Below are 24,494 nucleotides of genomic sequence, written 5' to 3'. Positions count from 1 at the left end.
ATTCCACTAAGGGGGAAAAAATGCACTAAAACTCTTCTCTCAGCTGAGCCTTCATTCAATATTGAAACAAGTAATCTCAAATTCCATAGTTTTGGCTGCCACTCAATACTATTCCATTCAATTGGTGATTGAACAAAGCAAAATTAAAAGGAGCTTTAATCTGTCTTTTCTTCTCCCTTTGCTATACAACACTGAGAGCATCTTGTTCATTAATTAAACTTTTCTTTTTCCTTGAAGCAATAACTGCAGAGTATGATACTGGACATTGGAGGAAGAAGACAGGAAGTAAAAGGTATGAGGTTTTTTTTTTTTAATCTAGAATCTAAAAATTCTCTCTGGAGAGAAACTATTCACGAATGATAAAGCGAATACAGAGAAACATTTCAACAAAGTAAAATGGTAAGAATTTAACACAACAGTGGTTGGCAACAGAGGCAAGACCAGGGGTGCCTGGGGGTTCCTCCCAGATTCCACATGAATTAAGACAGTTCTATTGAGAGTTCATGTCCATTGCCCACTTACTCTCACCAACTAAAATAATGCAGTTAAAAATTTCAGTCTTTAGAGACTATGAACCTAGTTAACATATTTGCTAAATTTGCTTAAATCCTCAAAAGCAATATTTGGTTTTGTGAGCCTGATTTCCATTGTGTTTTTCACGTAAAAAGAGAATGTATTTGCTGCTGTTTTAGTTCTCTTTAATAATAAACAGGGTAGGGGCATCATGGGGAAAAACACAATTCTTATTCATTACCTTATTAATATGTACGAACCTTTGCTTTGATAATAATTTAAAGATGATATGTCATTTCTAATTTTGCCACCTTAAAACTCAAAATAATAATGCAATAAAATTCTAAGTTTATGCAAAATCTTTTGACAGAAATGACAGGTATTCTAAAGGGAAATGATTCAAAAGCAAAAAATACTTTTCATGTATTTTTGATTTGAGTCTTTGATACCTCAATACAAGGAAACAAAAGATACACAGGCATTCTTTATTGTTTCATCATTATGTATATTAAATTGATTTTTTCCAATAAAATTCTATGTGTAAATTGCTGATGTACATATCTGGGGGGCAAGAAAAAATTACAGGTATGGTACCAATCTGATGGTAATTTCAATAAAAAATGTTCGTCATCTTTATAACCTAAGATTAAGAAACTTTAAACATTTTCCTAAAGTCTTTCACAAAAACATTTGACCAATAGAAATATATCTTCTCAGCTGCCATTAAAATAGTGATATCAAAATTCAAATTAAACAATCTATTCACAGTTCAAACTTTGTGACTCACTTTCTTGCAAAGTTATTTTCTAACGATAAAAACAGGTATTTATTGAGTGCTTACTCTGTTCTGGACACTATTTTTCATATATTACTGATGTATATTTTTTATTTTGCTTAATCCCTAACAACATTATGAAGACAGCTTCAATCCCATTTCATAGAAAGCAAACTGAGGCTTAGAAAAATGAAGCAATTTGCTTCATTTTTGAGAAGTAAAACTGAGGTCTGAATTTAGGTGTGAGTAAATTACTCTGAAAAAAATGTTGTCTTTTTAATCAAATTAATGTGTCCTAAATCTGAAATTTAAAATTTAGGCAGCACCTAACAATGTTTTCAAAGTATTACTGTTCCTCTTTTCTCAGATTGAGAAGTAGGCATCAAGATCACTTAATTTGTTCCCAGATGATACTAACTAATCTGAAATATGCATCATACATACAGCAGGAATAACTATACAAAAGTTATCTGTTTGGTTGTAAGATTAGATTTACTTTATGAAGTAAAGAATTAAATCAATTTTGTTAACAGATCTACCTATAATATTTCACAACAATCTGTAAAAACTGTCATATTTGACATTCTGAGAATATATTAAGTAGCTATTGTGAATCATAGAACATGAAATATAGTCATGGTGGCATATTTAGCTCTTAATTATGACATAAGACACGATATTTTTTGAACAAACTCAATGCTTTAATTTTAATCATGCAGTTAATTTAATTATTGAAAATATGTTAAATGATAATTTATTTTCCCCCTAACTTGCAGTTTTACAGGCACAAGGTTGACAAGAGTCTAAGTTCATCTAAAACATGTTGAAAAGCCACCAAATCCTGAGAAGTATCCATATTTTCAATGTGAAGTACTCAAGTATTTTACAACACACATAATCAGGAAAATTAGCCTAATAGTATAAAAACAATGTCATTTTTAGGTAATAAGAGAAAGACAGCCAAATACAGAAAACTCTGATAGCCAGAGATTGACAAGGAGTGAGACAACATGACCAAGTTCATGGATTCTAAAAAGAAATTAAAGACATTTACTAAACTGGTGGTCACAAAAGAAATAGTAAAAATTGTTTCCTGCTGTATGATACTCACAAGGCATCAAACCAGAGTTGAAACATTGGCATTTGACTTTTATTTAAAAGCCTACATGAAACAAAATTTTTTTTTAGAAGCTTATACACAGCTCTTTCACATCAGTTAACTTTGATTCCTAACATTTTCCCAGACAAGAATTTTTATTACCTTTTTTAAAAGGTATTGCCATGGCTCAGCAGCTGCCATGATGAGTTAACGAACTAAAAAGATGGTTTCTCATGCACACACAACCCATTTCCACAACTGCAAGACAATAATGGGCAAGAATAACTAATAGAGTGAACCAAAGACTGAGAACAGAGATGAAAACTGAAGATTAATGAATTCACCAGCAAAATACGAACTTGTAGATATGTAAGTTTTTCCTTATTTAATTATGCTTAAACTTGTACAAATTTATGTTCAAATTTTATTTTCAAAAAAAGGCTGAACAATACACACAGTAAGGAGATGACAGCACTCAGGGAGAAAGGAAAGCCAAGTATAAATAAAATCGAGGCTTAGAACTTTCTTATCAAAGTTTTGGTTATAAGAATAACCAAGCATGCATGTACAAATATGTAGCAATGAATCTATTAAATTATAATGCACCAAGAAAACATGGAAAGAATACTGCTTACTAAATTTTTCAACACTGATATTTTTCTTCACAAATGCTACCCATTGTTAATATTTACAACTTCTTCCTTCCATTAAAAGGGTGTTTATTTTCTTTCACATTAATTTGCACAAACTGAGCATTTGTTAACTATCAATAATAGTTCAAAAGTAAATAACAGCTACTATGAACAAAGTACCTACACAGTAGTTTGCTAGACATTTGATAGTAATTATCCCTGCTCCTCTTAAGAACCCTCATGAAATAAAGATGATTATTCCCCCATAAAAAACGGGACATGAGACAGACCATGGTGAAGGCAAGTACCTTGACCAAGATCATAAAATGAACAGTCAAATCTTATCAGACCCAAACAATGATTATTGTACTCCCTCATAAGTGATATATCTCATCCTAAATTAGGTGCCAGAGCAATCTGCATTTCAGAAAGAACTTCCATCTTCAGAAACTTAACTCTTGATCCTCACAAAAATGCTCAAGTCATTTCCTTTAATTTGTTCAGGACAAGGGGATTCAAGGGCCTGGGCTGTGACCTTCAGCTCCAGTGCTCTTTCAGACACAAAGCTTTGCCAGAACTGTAGCACCTAAAAGAAATGTGTCTGTAGTAAAGTACCTGAACAGACAGACACCCCCGAAGACTTTGATAGCTCTCAGATCTTCACTATTGATCACATACTCACCATTTTCATTATTCCTTAGTATCTTCATAAGCTTAGAATTTTATATGCATTTTCCTTTACTGCGTACACACACGCGCACACACACAGTTTTCTATTGAAACGGAAAAGCTCTAATGACTTTTTATAATTTTAGTCTATCAAAATTCTGTTTCATTAGCAAATACATAAATATTGGGCATATGGTGAACAAGTAATACTAAAAAGCTAGTTTACAGAATAAACAGTTTTCTATCATAAAATACTAACACAGAATCCTGCAAACCTGCAGTTCTGCACATAGTAGCTCTTCCTTCCTCAGGTTAGACGATGTAATCTCACATAAATAATGAGGGAGGAAGACTGAAACAACTGGTTAGGATCTTCACAGGAGCAAAACCAAATTATTCACTGCATCTGCCTACCTATACATCTAGAAAATTGGATTAAATGTACCCACTCTGATACACATGAACAAATACGGAGTTCTTTAAAATACTCCGAAAAATTTTAAGTTACAGAAATCATGTAGTGTAACACAAATTTGTTACAATACATGATTTATACAAATTTATGTTCAAGCTGCCCTTTTGAATGTGACTCTAAACATACCTGACAACTCCACAAAAGTACAGTGAAAAGCCCTTCATAATTCTATGCAATGAATGCAAGTGAATAAATAGAAAAAGTATACTATGGAACCAAATGCATCCATACACTTTCGATCATATCTGAAGATGTCAACAATAAGAAAACAATGCAAAATTATAAGCACTGCTATACATCTGGAAAAAACCAATTATGATTAGCCTTGCTTTATAAAGTAATACCCTGCTAAAAGGCTCTTTTAAAATATGACAAAATTGGGGCTGGGGTTGTGGTTCAGTGGTAGAGCGCTCGCCTAGCATGTGTGGGGCACCGAGTTCGTTTCTCAGAACCATATGTAAATAAAGGTCTATGAACAATAAAAACATTTTTTAAAAAAATGAAAATCCCCCCAAATGTGATTAAGATAATGATTGTAAACATAATTTAAATGAGAGCACATCATCTGACTCTAACAAGTAAGTAACAGAAAACAGGGAAAGGGCAGAGGGCATTTTCTTTCACCACATACTACAAAATACAGCATTTTGTACACATTTGAATATATGGCAATATACTTAACACTTTTCCTACTGTGCAGACGTAAAAGCTTTAAATCTCCAAAAAGTATCCTTCACTCTAATTCAAACACAAAATATCTAAAATACAAAACATTCAGATTCATTTCAAATACTATCCAAAGTTCTATTAAATACTATCAAAAGTTCACTAAATATATAATCCTAGGTATATAACTAAAAACTTGAAACACTGTTTTTCTGCAATTACAACTATTGATCAAATATATCTATAGCTTTCATTCTCTAGATTGACACTAATCTTAGGTCTCCATACAAGATCAACTAAATTTAGACCTATAATGACTTTCAGCATAAACAGGAAAACAGTATGATATTGTACTAACAATTACTACAATATTTCTACAAGTTATTTATTCCTCATAATAAGCCTTTAAAATAGACACTATTAGGATCTTCATTGAATAGATGAGAAAACTGAAGCATGGAAAGGTTAATTTGCCAAAAATCAGGTTACAGCTGCTATGTGGTACAGAAAAAAATTAAATCCAAGCTGATTTCCAAACACTCAGTTGTTTGGGGGGTGGGGGGACCACCTCTATAGTCTATCAAATAAACTACTTATTCTTTTCTGAATTTATCCAGAAAACTGAAGAGAAAAAGGAGTTACCCAACTCTCCTATTTCTCACTCTTTAACTTACATTTATAAAGCAACAAAGTAGAACTTGCTATGATAATTCCTATTGGCACTGCATCTGAAATAACTAGAAAATGGTATAAAAAAAAATCTAGGTTTGATTCTCAGCTATAAAGGCCACAAGGTTTATGATTTTAGGTAATTCAAACTAAATCTATAAAATAAGATTCAAAAATATTATATTCTTCGTAAATTATATTTCCAAGGAAACCAAATACCCAAGGTGCCTTGGGAATGTTCCTTATAAAAGAATTTCAGCTAATAAATTTAGACATAAAAGTTATATAAATTGACTTTGGAAAAAGTTAATGGGAAAAAAAATCATTTGATGAAAGTTAAGGAGGAAGTTTACAATGGCGGGTTTAGGCTACTGCTACCCTAATATACCTCCTGATGAGACACAAAATGAAAAATAAAGTAGGACTCGCTTATGAAGAATTTGGTCAAAATGCTGAATCTGAGTATATATAAGTGTTTAGAGATCACTCCATTTATGGGGAAAAATGGGAAATACAGTTAAAACTAAATGATACCAAATGAAAGGAAACAAATACAGAATGTGAAATATAGAGCAACTCACTCATTTCTTCAACAAATTAGTAGACTCTAAGAACAAAAATAAAGAAAGAAAACAGGAAGTAAGGGACTTCTAAAAGATTTATATATAACTTATGACCCAATATAGATGCTGGTTCCAATAAACCAGATGTAAAAACAAACCAAAACATTTTTTGGAAAAAGTAAATTTATTGAAAGTTTCATTTATTTGTAAACCAGATGGTTGTATAAGTAGAGAATTCATTTATGTCAACAATAAGCATTTAGAAAATGCCATTTATTGTAGCAAACAAAAATGCTGTTTATTATAGCAAACAAAAATTTTCAAAAGAAAATTACACTTTCCCGAGAAGTATGAGAAACCAATCACTGCAGGGGTACACCAGGTTTTCTGATGGCAGATGTGATAATGAAAACATTAATTGCTTTCAAAACAATGTATCAGTGTACTACGGTTTGAAAACTGAAAACAAAACATTTTTTAGGTAATTGGGGAAATACGATGATGGCCTGTATATTAGGAAAAAGTATTGTTAATTTTGCCAAATGGTAAAATAGATGTCAATATTTAGAAAACAAAATGTCTCCATAATTTTAGAGAGCACAATGAAGTACATAGGCATCAGTAATGGTTAATTTTATATGTCAACTTGACTGGAATACAGCATGCCAAACGTTAATTCTGGATATGTCTGGGTTTCCAGATGAGAACGCATTTGAACAAGCAGGCTCAATAAAGCAGACTGCCTTCCCCAATATGGTTGGGCATCATCTAATCTGTAGAGAGCCTAAGTAGGACAACAGGTGAAGGAGGAGAGAACTAACTCCACCTTACTGCGTGAATTGGGACACTGGTCTTCTGCTGCTCTCAAACTGAGATTTGCACCACAGGCTGCCCAGGTTCTCTGGTCATCTGGTTCTGACTACACTATGCCGTTAGCTTTCCCGAGTCTCCAGTTTAAGGCAGCACAGATTATGAGACTTTCTTGCCCCCTCTGACCACATGAGGCAATTCGCCATAATAAATTCCACTGATGCACACACCACAGGAATTGGGGGTGAGAATATTGTCGATTCTGTTTCTCAGAAGAACCCAGACTATAGCATCACATGACTGTTTGAAACTTGCTTTAACACACTTGGCAAAAACACAAAGACTGAAAAAGGGATAAATAAATGAGAAAATACTAATAATTGCTTAATATGGTGATGGATGTGTGCAGATTTGTTTTTGTGTATTTGAAATTTTTTCAAAATATAAATATGTGTGTGTATATTTGAAATCTTAAGAAGTGTTATCTCTGTTTCATAGCTATTTTGATAATCACTGATAAAAAGCAGATAAAGGAAGCTAAAGTACATATGTAGGATTTGATAAGTATAAGTTTGAAAAATGAAACCAAATTAAGGAATCTATGTTCTACATTAGGAGTCAGCAAACTATAGCCAGTTCCACAGGCCAGCTCCAGACAGCTGCCTGGTTTGTCGATAATAACAGAGCCTCATCTGTTTGGGTAGATACTGTCTAGAGCTGCTTTCATGCTGCAGCAGTAAAATGCAATGGAAACCATATGATCCACAAAGCCAAAAATAATTACGATATGGCCCTTTAAAAGAAAGTTTACTGACTCTTATTCTGAATTCTGCTTGTTTACTGTTTCTTTGAGAGGAAAGTTAGCCTCAAATTTTTTTTTAACAGCTTTTCTTTTTAAAATGTACCAATAATTTTCCCTGATCTGGCTTCTCAAAAATAACAGCAAAACCACCCACAAGTGGGTTTCAGTAGACTCCATTTTTTCATTAATGTGTACAAATCATTTCATAGCTTCAAAGTACTTTTTTGCTAAATCTAGAAGCCTATAATGAAAGTAAACAAGCCGGGCTGGGGTTGTGGCTCAGTGGTAGAACTCTTGCCTAGCAGGTGTGAGGCATTGGGTTCGATTCTCAGCACCACATATAAAAACAGATAAATGAAATAAAGTTCCAAAAACAACTAATTAATAAAAAAAAGAAAGTAAACAAGCCAAAAGAGCAGAGGTAAAAAACAAAAATTTTTAGGCTTTAATTTCATATTACTATTACTTTATTTCAAATTCCTTGTGTTTAATAAAATATTTGAGGGAAATAATATATTACATGTTCCAATGCATTACAACCAAGGGATGTTTTGACTTGGGGAGAGAAGATGGGAATACATATGCACATAAAGGCTGGAATTTGCTTCATATCAACCCAGCAAAGCATTATAAACCCAGGGATCATTTTTTCTAACCACACACATCTATATGTTTTGAATTAATAGTTTAAACACACTCTTTGGCAGCCTTCAACTTAACGTATATAACCTTCGGGCATACCCGAGAGCCGAGTAGTAATTTAAGGCCTAAGAAAAAGCAGAGTTTCTGAGGGAAATACAGAAACATGAATGAGTTTAATATGCAAGTACACTAGCTAAAGGGCATAATTAAAACTACATCACTCCTTTAAATCTACATAATTATGTCCCAAAGACATTCTCATTTAGTATCTTTTACTTTGCCTCCAAACTAGAAAGGGTCTCATGTCTACATGGTTGGGAAGTAAACATAATAAAAAAAAAGTTAAAGCATATACAAGTTGAATAAAATGCTTGGAAAATTCAGTGACCAAACTTTCCTTTTGAGGTACTAAACAAAACCTACCAGTGAAAGATCATTGCTAGTGTGAGGCCAAAAGAAAATATATTATCATAGTATCAGCAAGTGAACTTCTGTCACAGATTTCAGAGAATAAAATAACTAGAAAGGCTTAACAAACTATGCTTAATTTTAGAAGAAAGTTGCCTTCTGACACTAACTCAACTGGAAATCTCTACTAACCAGCATTTCCTTTACTATGCAACGATAATTGATGTTCCTAATGATCAGCCTGAAGCAGTTTCAAATCTTGAAGTTCATTCTAAATCATTAAAAAGATAATGACATTATGTTCAGTATACTTTCAGCAGTGAGTGCACTTCATTATATTCTCATTATTTTAAGATTAGAGATATATTTAGGATATATAGAGCAACTGTCCATCAAGAGACTGTTACACTCAAAACCAGATATTCACAGGGGTTTACTGAAAAGCTCTTACATTATGGTCAATTGACTACAGATGAGGCAAATAATCACCTCTCTCAAAACTGGGGGCATGAAACTCTAGGGAATATTACTAGAAATTCTGTTGTAGGGCTTGAAGAAATTTAACTCCCTTTTACAAGGAAAATATTGGCCCAAACAGTGGCTGAGACAGAAGCTCAGAGAAAAATTAGGAAGCTAGTACAATAATGCAGATGAGAAGTGGTGATAGTACAGACCAGCACTTTGGCTATAGGAACCAGAGGTGAGAAGTGACTGATCATCCATCAGCTTTCCCTTACTATATCAAATACCTGAGATGATCTATTTATAAAGAAAAAAAAATTATTTTAGCTCACAATTTGGAGGTATCGGTCCAAAATCAAATGGCACCATTGCTTCTTGGCCTAGGATGAGGCTGTAATCATGGAAGGTTTGTTACAAAGCTGCACCATGGGAGCAAAGGAGCAAGGGGCAACTTCCTACTGTCCTTTTCAAAGACACTCCACCAATAACACGAAGACCTTCTGCTAGCCCAACCTCTTTAAGTTCCTGCCACCTCCCAATAGTGCCACACTGGGGACCAAACATTTAACACGTGGACCTTTATAAAATACTCCAGATCCAAGTTATAGCAATGACATACATTCAAGGTTAAGTCAAAAGAATTTGCTGATAGCATGGGTATGAGAGAAAGTAATCAAAGACTACACACATCAGGATTTTTGATCTGAGTTAACCAAAGCAATGAAATTGTCATTTTTGAGATGGGAAAGACTAGAGGAGGAGTTGGTTTGGTGGACCAAAAACTCAGTTTTAGGAACATTTGAGATGCCTCATGAACATTGTGTTTGTATGATCTAGATCATAGATCAAAGAAGGTACTTGGATATATGGGTCTAGGACTCAGGGAGAAAGCTGAAACTATATAATTAGGAGTCATCTTTTTTATGACTTTAAATACATCTATAAGTTGGTAAGTTCACCAAGGAGAATATGTGTCATTACTATATAAGCTCTTCTAATTCTATCAATTATACTTCTTTATAAAACTGAGTATTGTGGGCTTTTTGCCTGTTAGCCATGGTTAGTTCTCAAGTAGAATGAGTAACTTAGGTAGGTACTCCTAATATTTATTTCTGTTTATTTCAATATTCTATTTTTATTTTTTATTTTTCTAAATAACGAAGACAATAGCAATGAAAGCCTATCTAGTGTACATTATATGGACTATCCAATAGAATAAATCATGTGACTCCCAGAGATTCTATTTACTAGGAAATCCACTGATTTTCAGGGTTTTTGTTTTGTTGTAAAAAAAATCAGATAATGATGATATCCACTGTCCTATGATGAGTTCCTGAAGCTTAAATAAGAATATTTAAAGTTCTAGGCATACTATAGGACTCAATCAATACTGGCATTTCCTACTCTTATAAATTACCCCAAATGGCATAATCATACTAGAAGACAATAAGTTTACTTTAAGTCAATCATCTTTTCTAAAATCCACTTAAATATTGTTTCTAAGGAAAAAAAATTTATCTCCTTTGCCTCTAATAATAACCCCAAATATTATATCCCATTCTGGTAGATTTCTTTCCTTCACTGTAGATAAAACCTACGAACAATTTTTAAAAATGTGCTCTTTTAGAATTTTGATTTTTCTTTATGAAGAGAAAACAAGCAGCACAGTATCATGGTCCACTTGCGGCAAGGACAAGCTATTTTGTAAGTAACAGAAGCTCAAATCAACTTCCTGGGAGAGTTTCTTAAAAGAATGGCAACACACTCCTAATCAATTATACTCTTTAAATAAAATTTTTTTTTTACAATAAATGTTTATTAAAATAGCAAGTTTCAATATAAAAGAAAGAAAACAGTAATACATCCCGCTGGAACTTTTACTAAAGAAAACAAATGGGTTGATTGACTTACTTTCAACCAAGGAATGTCTACTGAGGAAAGAGTAGGTATAGAGCATTCTTTAAGAGAGAGTACCACTACTTAGACACTCAAAATCTAGTTGAGACCATCAGGGGTGCTGAGGAGATAAGTCACTGCTGGCTGGGATATTCAAAAAAGGATTAAAGAATTGGGCCTAAGGAACAAGCATACTTATGAAAATGTTCTTTAGCTCTTAACAATAGTTGCTTCAACTAACTCCAGTTCATTAATTTCAGAGTACTGAAATGAATTTCATCTAGCTGCCTCTTGAAATTCAGAATTCTCTTCCTCATCAAAATTACAATTTCTTCCTTTTCTCTAGGTAGTGAATCTACAATGCTGTAAACAGATTAAGATTATCTTTAAAAATACCACATACTGCTTTATGAATGACCTTGAATGTGAAAATCTAAGCTTAACAAGACATAGCTTTTAAAACAATATTTACATGTAAACAACATATGTTGTGCTATCCACAGAAAGGAGTTAGTTCTAGTTAAAATAAAACAAGACAGTTGTAAACAGATTAAACAGCTTTACCACAGCATTATTCAAATTGCGTCCTTTGTGTGAAAGGCCTCGAGGCACAATCAATAAGTTAATAATTAAAATACATAAAACTGTAGCAGATAATAATCACCATAATATTGTGTTAAAATAATGCTTAAGCATTGACTTATCAGAAAGGGGCCTATTAATAAAGACAGTACTGTCCCTAAAATGTCCATAAATTGAATAACAGTAAAAACCAGAATGTCTTACATAGATTTTTTTTTTTTTTTTTTTTTTTTTGGGAAATCAACTGCTCTTTGAAAAGGCATAAGAATTTGGAAGCTACAGAAACATACTACCTAACATCCTGTGTGCCAAGGCAAAGCTTTGCAAGGGACAAGAACCCAACAATTGGAGGAGAAAAAATAGACTTCCGTGCTATAAGACCTTTGAGACTCCTAGAACCATGCTGGAGTGTTTCTGCAGTCATGGTATTGCTTCAGAATGAAAACAAAAAATCTTAAAGCAGTAATGAAGATTCAAGGTTTTTAGTGGTTAAAAGCAGGTATACCATGATGCAAGAGGAAAGATCAGTTAGTATTAAGGTTATGGCTCAGTTCTTGCCTAGCAAGAATAAAGCCCTGGGTTCCACCCCCAGTACTGCAGAAAAAAAAAAAAAAAAAAAGGAAAGTACAGACAACATTAGCCATAAAGAGAAACCAGGTCCGCCTTTAACTGTAGGGGGAAAAGGATGGGGTGGGAGAGACCCGACACATTTCCAGGAAAAGACATCATCTCTTCTTGAATAACCTTGAGTGAGATCATTCTTGCTGGTGCATGTTATATTCAAATAAACTAATAAAAATACCTATGTCCTAAATTTATGTTTTCCAAATATATATTTTTGGCTCATGTGATTATGGAGGTTGAGAAGACCCACAGTGAGACATCTTCAACATGGAGTTCCTAGGTGCCAGTGTGTGGCTTAGTCCAAGTCTATAAACCACAGAATCAGGGAAGCTGATGGAATAATTCCTAGTATGAGGCCTGACGACTGAGAACCTCGGGCTGCCAGTGAACTCCTGGGTCTAAAGGCCAGAGACGCTGGAGTTCTGAGGTCTAAGGGAAGGAGAAGACAAGTGTCCTGTTCCAGGAATAACAGGACATCACCTTTTCTGACATTTTTGCACTGTCCAGGTCTCTGAGTAATTAGACAGAACCTGCCCACACCGAGAATAGATCTTCCCCCACTCAGTCTACCCATTCATAAGCCAATCCCTGAAAACACCCTCATAGTCACTTCCAGAAGCAATGCTTTACCAGTTCTAGGTATTTCTTAAACCAGTAAAGTTGACACCTAATATCAACCATAATAGTTTTTACCTTGCCTCAAGTTTTCTTCATTGTAAAATGGCAAACAGTGGTATATGCCGACTATACGCCACTGAAACCAATAACACAGCATGAAGCCTAGAGTTCTTGAACAAAACTCAAATTGTTAAAACATCATGTTTTTGTTTCAGTCTCAACTATTCTGTTTAAAACTATATTCAAGCCAGGCATGGTGGCACACACCTATAATTCCAGAGACCTGGGAAGCTGTGGCAGGAGGATCCCAAGTTCAAGGCCAGCCTCAAAAACCTAACAAGACCCTCAGCAACATGATGAGACCCTGTCTCGAAAGCAAAAAAGGACTGGGGATATAACTCAGTGGTAAAGTACCCCTGAGTTCAATCCTCAGTACTCCCCCCAAAAAAACAAAACCTATATCCATGCTCTATTTAGCATTCCCTACATACTCCCTGAAAAATGTTCTCCATAGCACTTATTACCAAGTAATAAATCACAATTTACTTACTAGTTTACTATATCTCCCCCACCAGAATGTAAGCCCCAGAGTACTGATATTTCATCTAGAATATTGATATTTTGTCTATGATACTACAGTACATTTAGTGTCTAGAAAAAGGCCTGGGATATAGTAAATACTCAATAAATACTAGCTAAATGCATAGATGAAATACATTTTTAAAAAAGACAACTTGGGTCAGGTGTGACCATGGCAGCATGTTACCGACTCTGATGATTAAATTAGTTACCCACTCTCTGATGACTAAATCTAGAACTGAAAACCTCTCTTCTAAATTTTGCCCTCCTAGGTTTAGACAATTATCACAATGGCAATGAACTAAGTGACATGCTTCACCTTCCCATTACAAAATTATTTTAGGGATCCTAAATCAAAAAGTGATTTATCCCACTTTTTGGAGTGCTCATAAATATCATCTTCACCAAATTTTTCAACCCAAGTTTTTGTGTCTCATTCTTCTCTGTATATATTCTCAAGCATCTCACTTCACTTAAAAGCTGACTTTGTATTACTCCAAAATAGGAGCCATCTGCACTTCTTGAGTTAGCATCCCTGTATCTTACCTGATCAGAATCCTTTTCTGATTGAGCTGCATACAACAACCACACCACCAAAACACAACCATTTTCTTAGTCCCCACAATCATGAAAATTCATATTCTTTAATTATAAAAACAAATAGGTGCAAAACAACTGTTTGGGTTTTTTAAAAATAAAATGAAATCCAACTTTATACAGAAGTAAACTGGAAGAATGGCTCAAAGTAATTTTTTCAAAAGCAAAACAAAATTCAAAAAAGATTTATAGGCAAATGATGATGACAAATACATAACAGGTTGTGAAAGAAAGATAAGACGTCCCCGTACCTCAAGTCCCCGAGATACCTAACTTTAATAAACCTTCTAAAAAAACATCCTTGGCATCATAAGTCTTGCCCATTTTGGAACCTTCACATACCCAATTTATCCAAAGACAATATACCACTATACTACCAGGTCATAGCCAATTAAGACAAATTCTGAAAACTTAAACTGCACCTTAAGAACCTATTAATATTCTACTATCATTTTCCCATAAGAGCACCAAACGTATTGACAAAAACTGACCATCATTTTAAAAGGTAGATAAAATGTCATTTTCAGTATAATCCATTAAGATCACTGGCCAACAACATATGTAAATGAATGATTACAATTTACAACATGGGCTGGGAGCATAATTCATGGTAGAACAACTGCCTAGCATGTGTGAGGTCCTGGGTTCATTACCCAGCACATCCCTCCCCCATCCCCACTCCACATACATACACACAAAAGATTTGAAGCATTCTACTTTTCATCTTATTTCCATAAGTTAAGAGGCATTTATAGTAAAAGACCAAAAACAATTAGATTACTAAAGCTATTTTTTATTGGGATAGTGCTGGGAGGGGGAATAACAACACCTGTTTTATTCTAATGATGTGCTTAATCCAATATATAATTTAATTGAAAATCTGACTGGCTGATTTCTTAACTATCCATGAAAGCAGGTACAATCTGCTCAAGTTAATGTTGAAATATTAACTCATATTTTGTTATCTAGAATTAGTATTCTAAATGGCAGAAGGCATAGGCATAGAAATAAACACATCTTTACACATATCTCTATGATACATTAAAATATTTCAGAGAGGGCTAAAGATATAGCAGGCCACTTGTCCAGGATATGCAAGGTCCTGGATTTGATCCCTAGCACTGGGGAAAAAATTAAAAATTAAAAAATATTTATTTTCTAGAAGACCTAGTAACTGCTAAGGGTACCTTAAATTCTGCTCAACAATACTGATAAAGATTAAACTACTTTTGCACAAAACTATTTTTATTACATTCAAATTACTTTCCTAGGATATTGCTAATAAGAACTTTCATGCAAAACAAAGTTTTCTTTGATCAAAAAACTAATTTCAATTTGTATCTACAAGCTTATATGTTTACAAACAGAAAACATGAATGATTATAGAATAATGCTTTCATCCACACTTACTGGTTTAAGTACTTGACAAATATGTTTAATTCTTTGCAACCTTATAAGGCATTACTGTTGTCCCCATTTTAACAAGTTTATTGACTCTGGTGACTAAATACAGAACTGAAACCTCTCTTCTAAATTTTGCCCTCCTAGGTTTAGATAGTTATCACAATGGCATTGAACTAAATGACATGCTTCACCTTCCCTTGAGAATTCTGGGGAAAGTACAGGGTTTGGAATAAAATAGGCTTGGATTCTAACCCAGTTGTGATCATGTACCACATTCCTGCCTATGGAAAACTCATTAAACTCTACTTAAAAGGAGAATGATATTGACCTCGTGGTGTGTAATAAGACTGAATTAAACAAGAAACATGGGAATGATTTAAAGCAGGATGCCTGTTCCTAATCCCAAATACATTTTAACCTTATGCCCTCTCTGCTTTTGCACTAAGTCCATAAAATTACTGCTAGAGAGAACAAAATAGTGCTGACCTAGACAAATCACAAATTTATGGCCTAATACTATTTTTCATTAGTAACTAGATTCAAATAATCTCATCTCCTATATGTAAATTATTAAATACAGTGCCTGAGTTTGCTAGGCATCAGCTAGTAGTTAAGCTGTACCTACTCTGTAGCTTAGCAATCTTTTTATTCATCCTTGTTTAACTCCTTAGTGTATTTCCAGAAGATGTTTCATATTCTCTTCACATTTCCTTAAGTCCTGATTGTACCAAATCCTTCTGGTAAGTGATCTCCTTGGATCAGCAATATGGGCAGTAGGCACGATTTTCCACAGATCTTTTTCCCCAAAACACTTCTTTACCAATTTATAATCTCTCATACATTCTTCAAGTGTCAGACAACCAGAGACGCTCACTGACCTCCTTACGTAATTCATTCAACAAGTTTTACTGAATATCTATGATCTCTCAAGTACTGTGTCAAGTGTGATGGTTAGACAGAATCAGTCCTTTCACTCAGAAATACTGTAAAGGAAGGGGAGAGTCACATTATATATAATCACATTATAAATACATGTTTGTATTATCTTTCCATCTCCTCATGTCCTGTTTCAAGTATTCCCAGCACATACTCCATTTTCATGAGTTTCTTTGCTGCTGCCTACCACCAATTGAAAATAATCTTGCTTGGCACCATCGCCCTCCTACATCATGTTTACTTCATTTTTGTTTTGGTATTGGGGATTGAACCTAGGAGCACTTTACCACTTAGTTACAGCCCCAGCCTTTTTAAAAATATTTTAAAATTTTGAGATGGTCTCACTAAGTTGCTGAGGTTGGCCTCCAGCTTGCAATCCTCCTGCCTCAGCCTCCTGAGTCTATGGGATGATAGGCATGTGCTTCCACGCCTGGCTAATATGGTCTATTTTTTTCCTTCCTGACTTCTTAAACTTCTGGAATTAAAAAAAAAAAAAATACTGCTATTGCCTCCATTTCCTTAGGTGGTAAGACAAGGATATCTGGTTCCAGCTCTGTCCTTTTCTTGGAAATTACTTCCTAAAAATAATGCCTTTCTCAGTTCTGAAAGTACCAACTGCCCTTTACTTTTGAAGTTCTCCTCTTTGTTGGTGCCCAAGAATCTTAAACTTAGTTCTCTCTCTTCTACTGATTTTTCTGCTAATTCTGCTTTCACTGAAGGGTTTTTGTTTTGTTGTTGTTGTTTTAATCTCTGTTCCAAACTGGATATTTCTTTAAGTTTAATATTCTCTAAATTTCTCTCTCTATTCTATCAACCAACTTATTTACCTTCAAAAGATTTTTTTCTCATTTTTATTTGAACAACTCTCACATCTACATCTCCATGTTTTCACAATGTGAATACTCAGAAAGAAGAAAGGAGTCAGCCAATAATCAAGTAAGAATGTCTACTTGTTGAAGTTCAAATTTACAATAAGACCACCCCTGCCCATTACCTCTGCTAATTGAGCCTCAAACTTTCAATATGATTTACACCAATTACCTGAGTTACTAATGCTTTCCTCTTGCCATTTTTATAAATTGTTGCTGCAAGCATTTCTTTGATCCACCCTTTCTACATTGTTCTTATAACTATCACAAGACGACCTGACCTGGTCAACTATTTTTCCAAATCCTAGTCACTTCCCATTTCAATTCTGAATACTAGTTCCATATTAATCTTCTGACAACATAATCCTTTCTTGGTTTACACTTTACTAATGAGTTTTTTCTGGACTAATTACATTGTGGCACTAATATTTCTTTCTCCTCCTTACTCATCTCCTACTTTCCTAAAATTCTGCACTGCAAATAAATTAGAACAGTATTTCATAAACATTTTTAAGTAGCACAATCTACTTGTAAGTGAAATATCACACAGAACCCCAACATATAAAAGTAGATGACACAATTACACTTGCTAAAGGGAGTCCAGAAACCACACAATTCAATCCCAACCTCTGTAAGTTCCTGCAGCCTCTGCTGTGAAATCCAAGACCTTGCAAGAAGATGGTCCGAAATCCATTACTATCAAATAAATTCCTTTAATATTTCTTAAAATGAACTCTGTTGAAATTCAGACCCTGGTTCTCATTTTGCCACAATCTTCTCCATTCTAGGAATTGCTTAATAAACCAGCACAGTTTATTCTACTTGTGGGGACTTTACCGATCATGCCATGCTAACCTCCTTCTGAGTACTTGCAATAAGAATAGGTACCACTTACTGTACATCAGATCCATACTTAGCCTTTCTTGATTCCTCACCATAATCCCCAAGTTTAGATAATAGATAATAGACATATCTATATCTGTAAATATTATTGTCCATACTACATAGATTAGGACACATTCAGGTAACTTGCCTGAGGTCACACAGCTTGTATACAGCAGAACCAAATCTGAACTTAGCTCTTTCTAACCTTTTTCATGTCATTGAACATGTATAAAAATATTTGCAAAGCACTCCAGGGGAAAGGGAAGAAGCTTCTCATAGATGAGGGCAACTGGCTTTGAGTAGTCCAGGCCCAGCCTAGCCTTCCCCAAGGGTTTATGGGGATCAATACTGGAGTATATTGGAAATTCATTAGCAGTACATCAGCTGAAAACCCATGCTGTACATATTCATTTATTATTTCCTAGGACATGGTATATTGTAAGGAGTTCAAATATTTGTGTGGGTCATTGACAAAAAGCAACATATTATGTCCAAATCATCATCAGAAGCAGACAGAAGAACAAGTAAGAGCTCAAGAATTTCAATGCCTATTCTTGGATAAACCAATAACCAATTTAAATTTCAATAAGGGCAATATTTTCTCAGTCTTTAGTACACATCAATTTCATGTGGAAAGTATTTAAACCACGAATTGTGGACCTTGCCCCCAGAGTCTGAATCAAAGAATTTGCATTTCTAACAAATTACAAAATGATGCTGATACCACATTCAATGATCTTTTTTTAAAAATCTAGCAAAAATATACTCCATATATTCAAACCTCATAAGCTGAGTATTTACTTCTTTGCTAGTCAGTTTTAACAACATAGGTCTGTTCTAAGTCATGATGCAAGCTGGATTCTGGGATGCAAGATAAGCTTTTAAACAGTGCCAAATGTTCCTTGACACAATTATAACAACATGTAGTGAACCTTAAGTATGCTATCATCAGGGACAGGAATTTCAGCTGTATAAAATGTACATGATGTATGTTGTACTTAATATCCAAAAGAGCCAGGTTAAAGCAATTCAGAATAACAACATTGTAAGCAATCTGATTGAAAGGACACACTGCTTTGAATTTATTGAAAGAATTATCCAGTTCAATTTAATTCTACTGGTTAAAGTGATTTAAAATCCAAGTTTCAAGTGAAAGAAAATTTTAGTGGCATGTTTTTTCATGCTTTAAATTAAGGTCTGATTAATCTCCGTTACACAGGATGAGGCTTTTTCTATTAAAAAAAAAATCTAACATATCTGCAATATCATTCTGGCATATAAATTATAATTACAACTAAGAAAATGTGCATAAACCTATTATGATTTAATTAAATACATTTTATTTGCATAAAGCATAGGTGCATTTATTTCAGGAATCTAAGAAATTATTTAAAGAATAAGACATTCAAAACTTCACATGCCTCTTGTGGAACCATTCAACCAAGTGCAATTTTCAGATGTCTCCACCCCACACTGACAAGGGTAAATGCAAAGGGCTTCATTTTTAAATATTTAATATTTCATAAATATTCATTCACAACACAATTAAATCTCAGAATAAAAACCCTGCATTATGAAACTAATATTTTTGGAGCAAGGTATACCATAAAGCAAGTGTTCGTTATAAGATTTTTTTTTTAATAACAGAATGTTCTCTTGGAAATTATTGATGTTTTAATACTAAAATCCCTTATCCCCTAGTAAAATATGCATTCAAATAAAACAGCATTCAAATATACAAAGAAAGGAAATTCAAGAAGTCTGAAAGCAGAGATTTTTAAATAACAAAACCACAATGATGCCCAAGCCAGCTAACAAAAAAGCCACAGTGAATAAACAGAAAAATATCAAAAATTCAAAAAGGAACAATATTTTGCCTACTTTTCCCTTATTCTCTGTGTATTTTTGTTCTTAGTTGTCTACTAACCTATGCCATTTACTTCCCTCAAACTGATTGATCTTCAGTATGATCCACCATACTTTCTTACTTCACATTACCACAATACTTTCCTTTTCACCTTTAAACTAGGGTATTATTAAAAAAAAATATGTAACATATCTACAATATCATTCTACTCTATAAATAACACTTTAAGAACAAGCCGGTGGTGCATACCTATAATTCCAGGTAATTCTGGAGGCTAAGGCAAGAGGACTAGTACAAGGCCATGTGGGCAACTTAATGAGATCCCTAAAATTAAAAAGGGCCCAGAGTGTGGCTCGGTGATAGAGCACCCCCAAGTTCAATCCCCAGCACAAAGGGATAAAAGATTATATGCTAACATTTTATGCTCCTTAAAAGTATTTTTAATTATATGTATCACTTAATAAGTATTAAATTGAAGAATATATTATAATTTAGTATCTCTCAATTTATTATATTTTTTTGCAAAAATATTTAACAGAAGATATAATTGAGAAAAAAAAATGACCATTTACTTATGGATGTGTAGAATACCAGTCACAGCAAATTAAAGTTTAATTTATAATATTCTAGTCAAAATGACATTTGCTATTATCAATAAGCTAAGGAAAATCTATACTAGTATATAATATCTAGAAAGCTAAAACTTTACCATTTTTTAAATCTACGTTGTAGTAAAAAAAAAAAAACTGTCCTTTAACACTATTATACAGGCATCCCGGATAAAAGGCAGATCACTAAACAGATGTCCAAGCCACAGACCTGGTATTCACAGCAAGTGTCCACACTGCTAGGCAGGGCTGATATTCCCTGCTCCCTACTTTCTTCTTAGTTTACAACACATACCAAGTTAAAATGCTAACTCAATTTCTTTCACTTCAAAACCACTGCCTAACTTTCTCCCCAGCTCACAAATATTTACCTGCTGTGATGGTTAATTTTTTGCTATCAACCTGACCAGGATGTAAAGTACCAGATATTTGCTCAAAGGTTATTTTGTCAGGGTGTGACTGGAATGGGATCAACATATGAATCTCGATAGTTGCAGTAAAGTAGACTGCACTCCCCAATAAGGATGGGTCTCATCCAATCAGTTGAATAAACACCCAACAAAACACAAAGGCTAACTCTCCTGTAAGAGGAAATCTGGGGCTATCTTCCTTGAACTGGAGGCTCATTCCCCCTTGCTTTTAGAGTTGAAATAAGCATGGACTCTTCCTGAGTCCTAAACCTGCTGGCATGTAAGTTGGACCTACATCATTGGCTCTCCTGGTTGCAAGGCCTTTGGATTCAGGCTAGAATTATACCATAGGGTCATTTGGGTATCCAGTATGCCAACTCAAGAGGCCTGTCCCAAGATTATGTAAGCCAACTCCTTCTGATATATATATATATACACACACACACACACACACACACACACACACAGAGTTCCATTTTTCTGAAGAATCCTAATGCACTTACCAGATTAATGTATCAAATTTCTAATTAAAAATACAAGAATACTTTAAATTATAATGGCAGCAATAGAACAAGACTCACATAAAGGTCTAATTTAAAATTTATTCTTGTTCATAACCCACTTCAATCAAATGTATGAAAGATGATATGTCAAGAGCTTTGTAATGTTTTGAACAACCAATAAAAAATAAAGTTAACATTAAAAAATTTATTCTTAAGTTATATCATGATGCATCAAAACTTCAAATCTATAGATCCTTATTAAGTAATCTATTTCTGGTGAATGCAGACAAAGGACATAATCAGAACTACAATCAATTCTTTATTTCCTCCAGATATTGGCTACAAAAACACTTATGACAAGTTAGACACAACCAAATGTCTAACAATAGGGTAATAATTAAATGATTAAATATGTCACTTTCAAAGGAGATGTGTGTGTATATGTTTGTGCATATATACACACTATTTTGTGCGTGTGTATGCACACATGCACAGTACTGGGAGTCCAACCCAGGATCCCACAAGCTAGGCAAGAGCTCTACCACTCAGCTATATTACCTTCTCAAAGGTATAATATTATACAGCTAATTAAAATGACATTTTCAAAGATTATTCAACAACATGATGAAGTTAGGATAAAACAATGTCAATTTTTAAAATGGGGGTATTGTGGTTTACATATGAGGTGTCCAAAGGCTCATGTGTGAGACAATGCAAGAATATTTAGAGGTGAAATAATGGGTTATAAGAGTTTTAACATAGTGCATTAATTCACTGATACGGATTAACTGGTGTTAACTGTAGGCAGGTAGAGTGCGGCTGGAGGAGGTAGGTCACTGGAGGTGTCTTTAGGGTACATATTTCGTCCCTGGTGAGGGAGCTCTGTCTCTCTCTGCTTCCTGGTGCCTTCTCCCGAGTTGCTTCCTCTACCACTCACTTCTGCCATGATGTCCTGCCTTACCTCAGGCCCAGTACAACAGAGCTGTCTAGGGACTGAGACTTCTGAAACCATGAGCCCCAAAATAAACTTCCTCCTCTAATTGTTCTTGTCAGGTCTTTTGGTCACAACAGTGAAAAAGCTGACAAAAACTGGAGAAAGCACATTACTTAGCTACCTAAACTGAAGAGAAAGGATAAAATGTTGACAATCTTTTCTGAATGGGGAGATAATATGAAAAATATAGAGAAAATTTACCTGTTTTCTATAATCAGAATATTACTTTTAAAATAAAACAAATAAACAAGTCTAAGAAATAGTATCCAAAACTTTTAAAAGAAAACTCAAATCACTTGTTTAGGATACCATAGATAATGACCAATGAAGATAAGTTTTTAAAATAAATCTGGAAAAATTGTAGAAGCTTTTCATAACATTTTAAAATAAAGTACATAAAGATGTGTTATGGATTGAATTGTGTTCTAAGATTCTAAAATTTTTAGGGGGTAATTAAGGTTAAGTTAGACATTAAGGGGGTAGCCCTAATTCAATATGACTAGTGTCCTTATAAGAAGCAGGATCACCATCAGAGACGCGCGCACACACACAGAAACAACAATGTGAAGACAGCACATCTGCAGTCAAGGAGAAAAGGAGGCCTCAGGAGAAACCAAACTTACCAATATCTAGAGTTTGAATTTCCAGACTCCAGAATTGTGAAGAAATAAATATCTGTTGTACAAGCCATCCAGTCTTTAGAATTTTGTTATGGTAACCCTAGCAAACTATTAAGAGTCATAATAAAATGTTTATTATAAAATTTACTTGATAAATATTTTTTCTATAACTAACAGATTTTCAGGAAGGAAGAAACCAACAACTGAAAATTTACTTTATATCACAGTGTATGGCATGAAAGGGACAAAAAGCCACATTTCTTAACAAAATATTACTAGCTAATACTTCTAAAAAGGAGTAGGAGTGAGAATCTGAGTACTACACATGGATTTAAAACCAGTTGCTCAGGTTTACAGTGATTGCTGTCTAACAATCGTCTATGAAAGATTTTGTATGACATAATAGAAAAAAAATTAATTGCTTTTGCTTCATTTGTTTATAATATTTTCTAATCCTCAAATAGACAATGTGTGTGTCCGTCTCTCATGAGGTATCTGTAAACATTTCTACAAAAATATAACTCAAGCAATTTCACTCTTAGCGACTACTGGTGGCATACCTACAAATGAGATGAAAGCTTTCCCGATCTTTTGTTTAGCACATATTAATATATGAGTTCCTTTTTACATAAACTAAATTGTATACAAATTTAACTTCAGAATTTAAGTACATTTCAAGGAGCAAGTTTTTAAAAAAAGACCCGTTAGTTTTCAGACCAAATTAAAATTTCAATTGCCACTCTAACTTTTTCAAAATTACCTTATCTGGATCCATCTTTCCTCTGATAAATTCTTGCTTCCAAAACTGCAATGCCTGTTCCAGTGTTAAACCAATGCCCTTCAGGAAGAGGCCATATTGCATTCGGCCACCATGACGAAGGTGGTGATTTTCCCGCAAGGCCTTATGTAACTGGCGCATACAAGGTGGGAAGGATTTGGTAGAAAGCTATAAGAAAAAATAGTTTTTGGTTATGTGGAAGACATACCAGGTCATCCATAAATACTTACTGTAATTGTAAATTCAGTCTAATTGGAATAAAATAAAAAACCATAAGGAAGTATTAGTATATTACTGTGATTATAGACAAATTTTTCTTATAGTTTTTTACTGATTATATGTTCAGATAATATTTTGAACCAGGCATAATGGCACACACCTGTAATCCCAGAAACTTGGGAGGCTGAAGGAGAATTGCAAGTTTGAGACCAGTCTTAGCAACTGAGCAAGACTCTGCCTCAAAATAAAAATTAAAAAGGGCCGAGGATGTAGCTCGTGGTGGAATGCCCCGTGTTCAATCCCCAGTACCAGAAAGATAA

General features: G+C 34.1%; 1 protein-coding gene across 4 annotated transcripts in view; it reads right to left on the bottom strand.

Annotated features, from left to right (window-relative positions):
* PRIM2 (DNA primase subunit 2) overlaps positions 1 to 24,494 on the bottom strand; it is a 321,229-nt gene that overhangs the window by 68,256 nt on the left and 228,479 nt on the right. For all 4 annotated transcript variants that reach the window (XM_081296592.1, XM_081296594.1, XM_081296593.1 and 1 more), the window contains one exon: positions 23,938 to 24,123. In XM_081296592.1, coding sequence (XP_081152718.1) covers positions 23,938 to 24,123 — 186 coding nt within the window. The remainder of the gene's footprint in view (positions 1 to 23,937; positions 24,124 to 24,494) is intronic.

The sequence above is a fragment of the Spermophilus citellus genome (genome assembly GCF_964194105.1).
Source record: "Spermophilus citellus genome assembly, chromosome: 5".
Classification (NCBI taxonomy): domain Eukaryota; kingdom Metazoa; phylum Chordata; class Mammalia; order Rodentia; family Sciuridae; genus Spermophilus; species Spermophilus citellus.
This window is presented reverse-complemented; position numbering and strand designations above follow the sequence as displayed.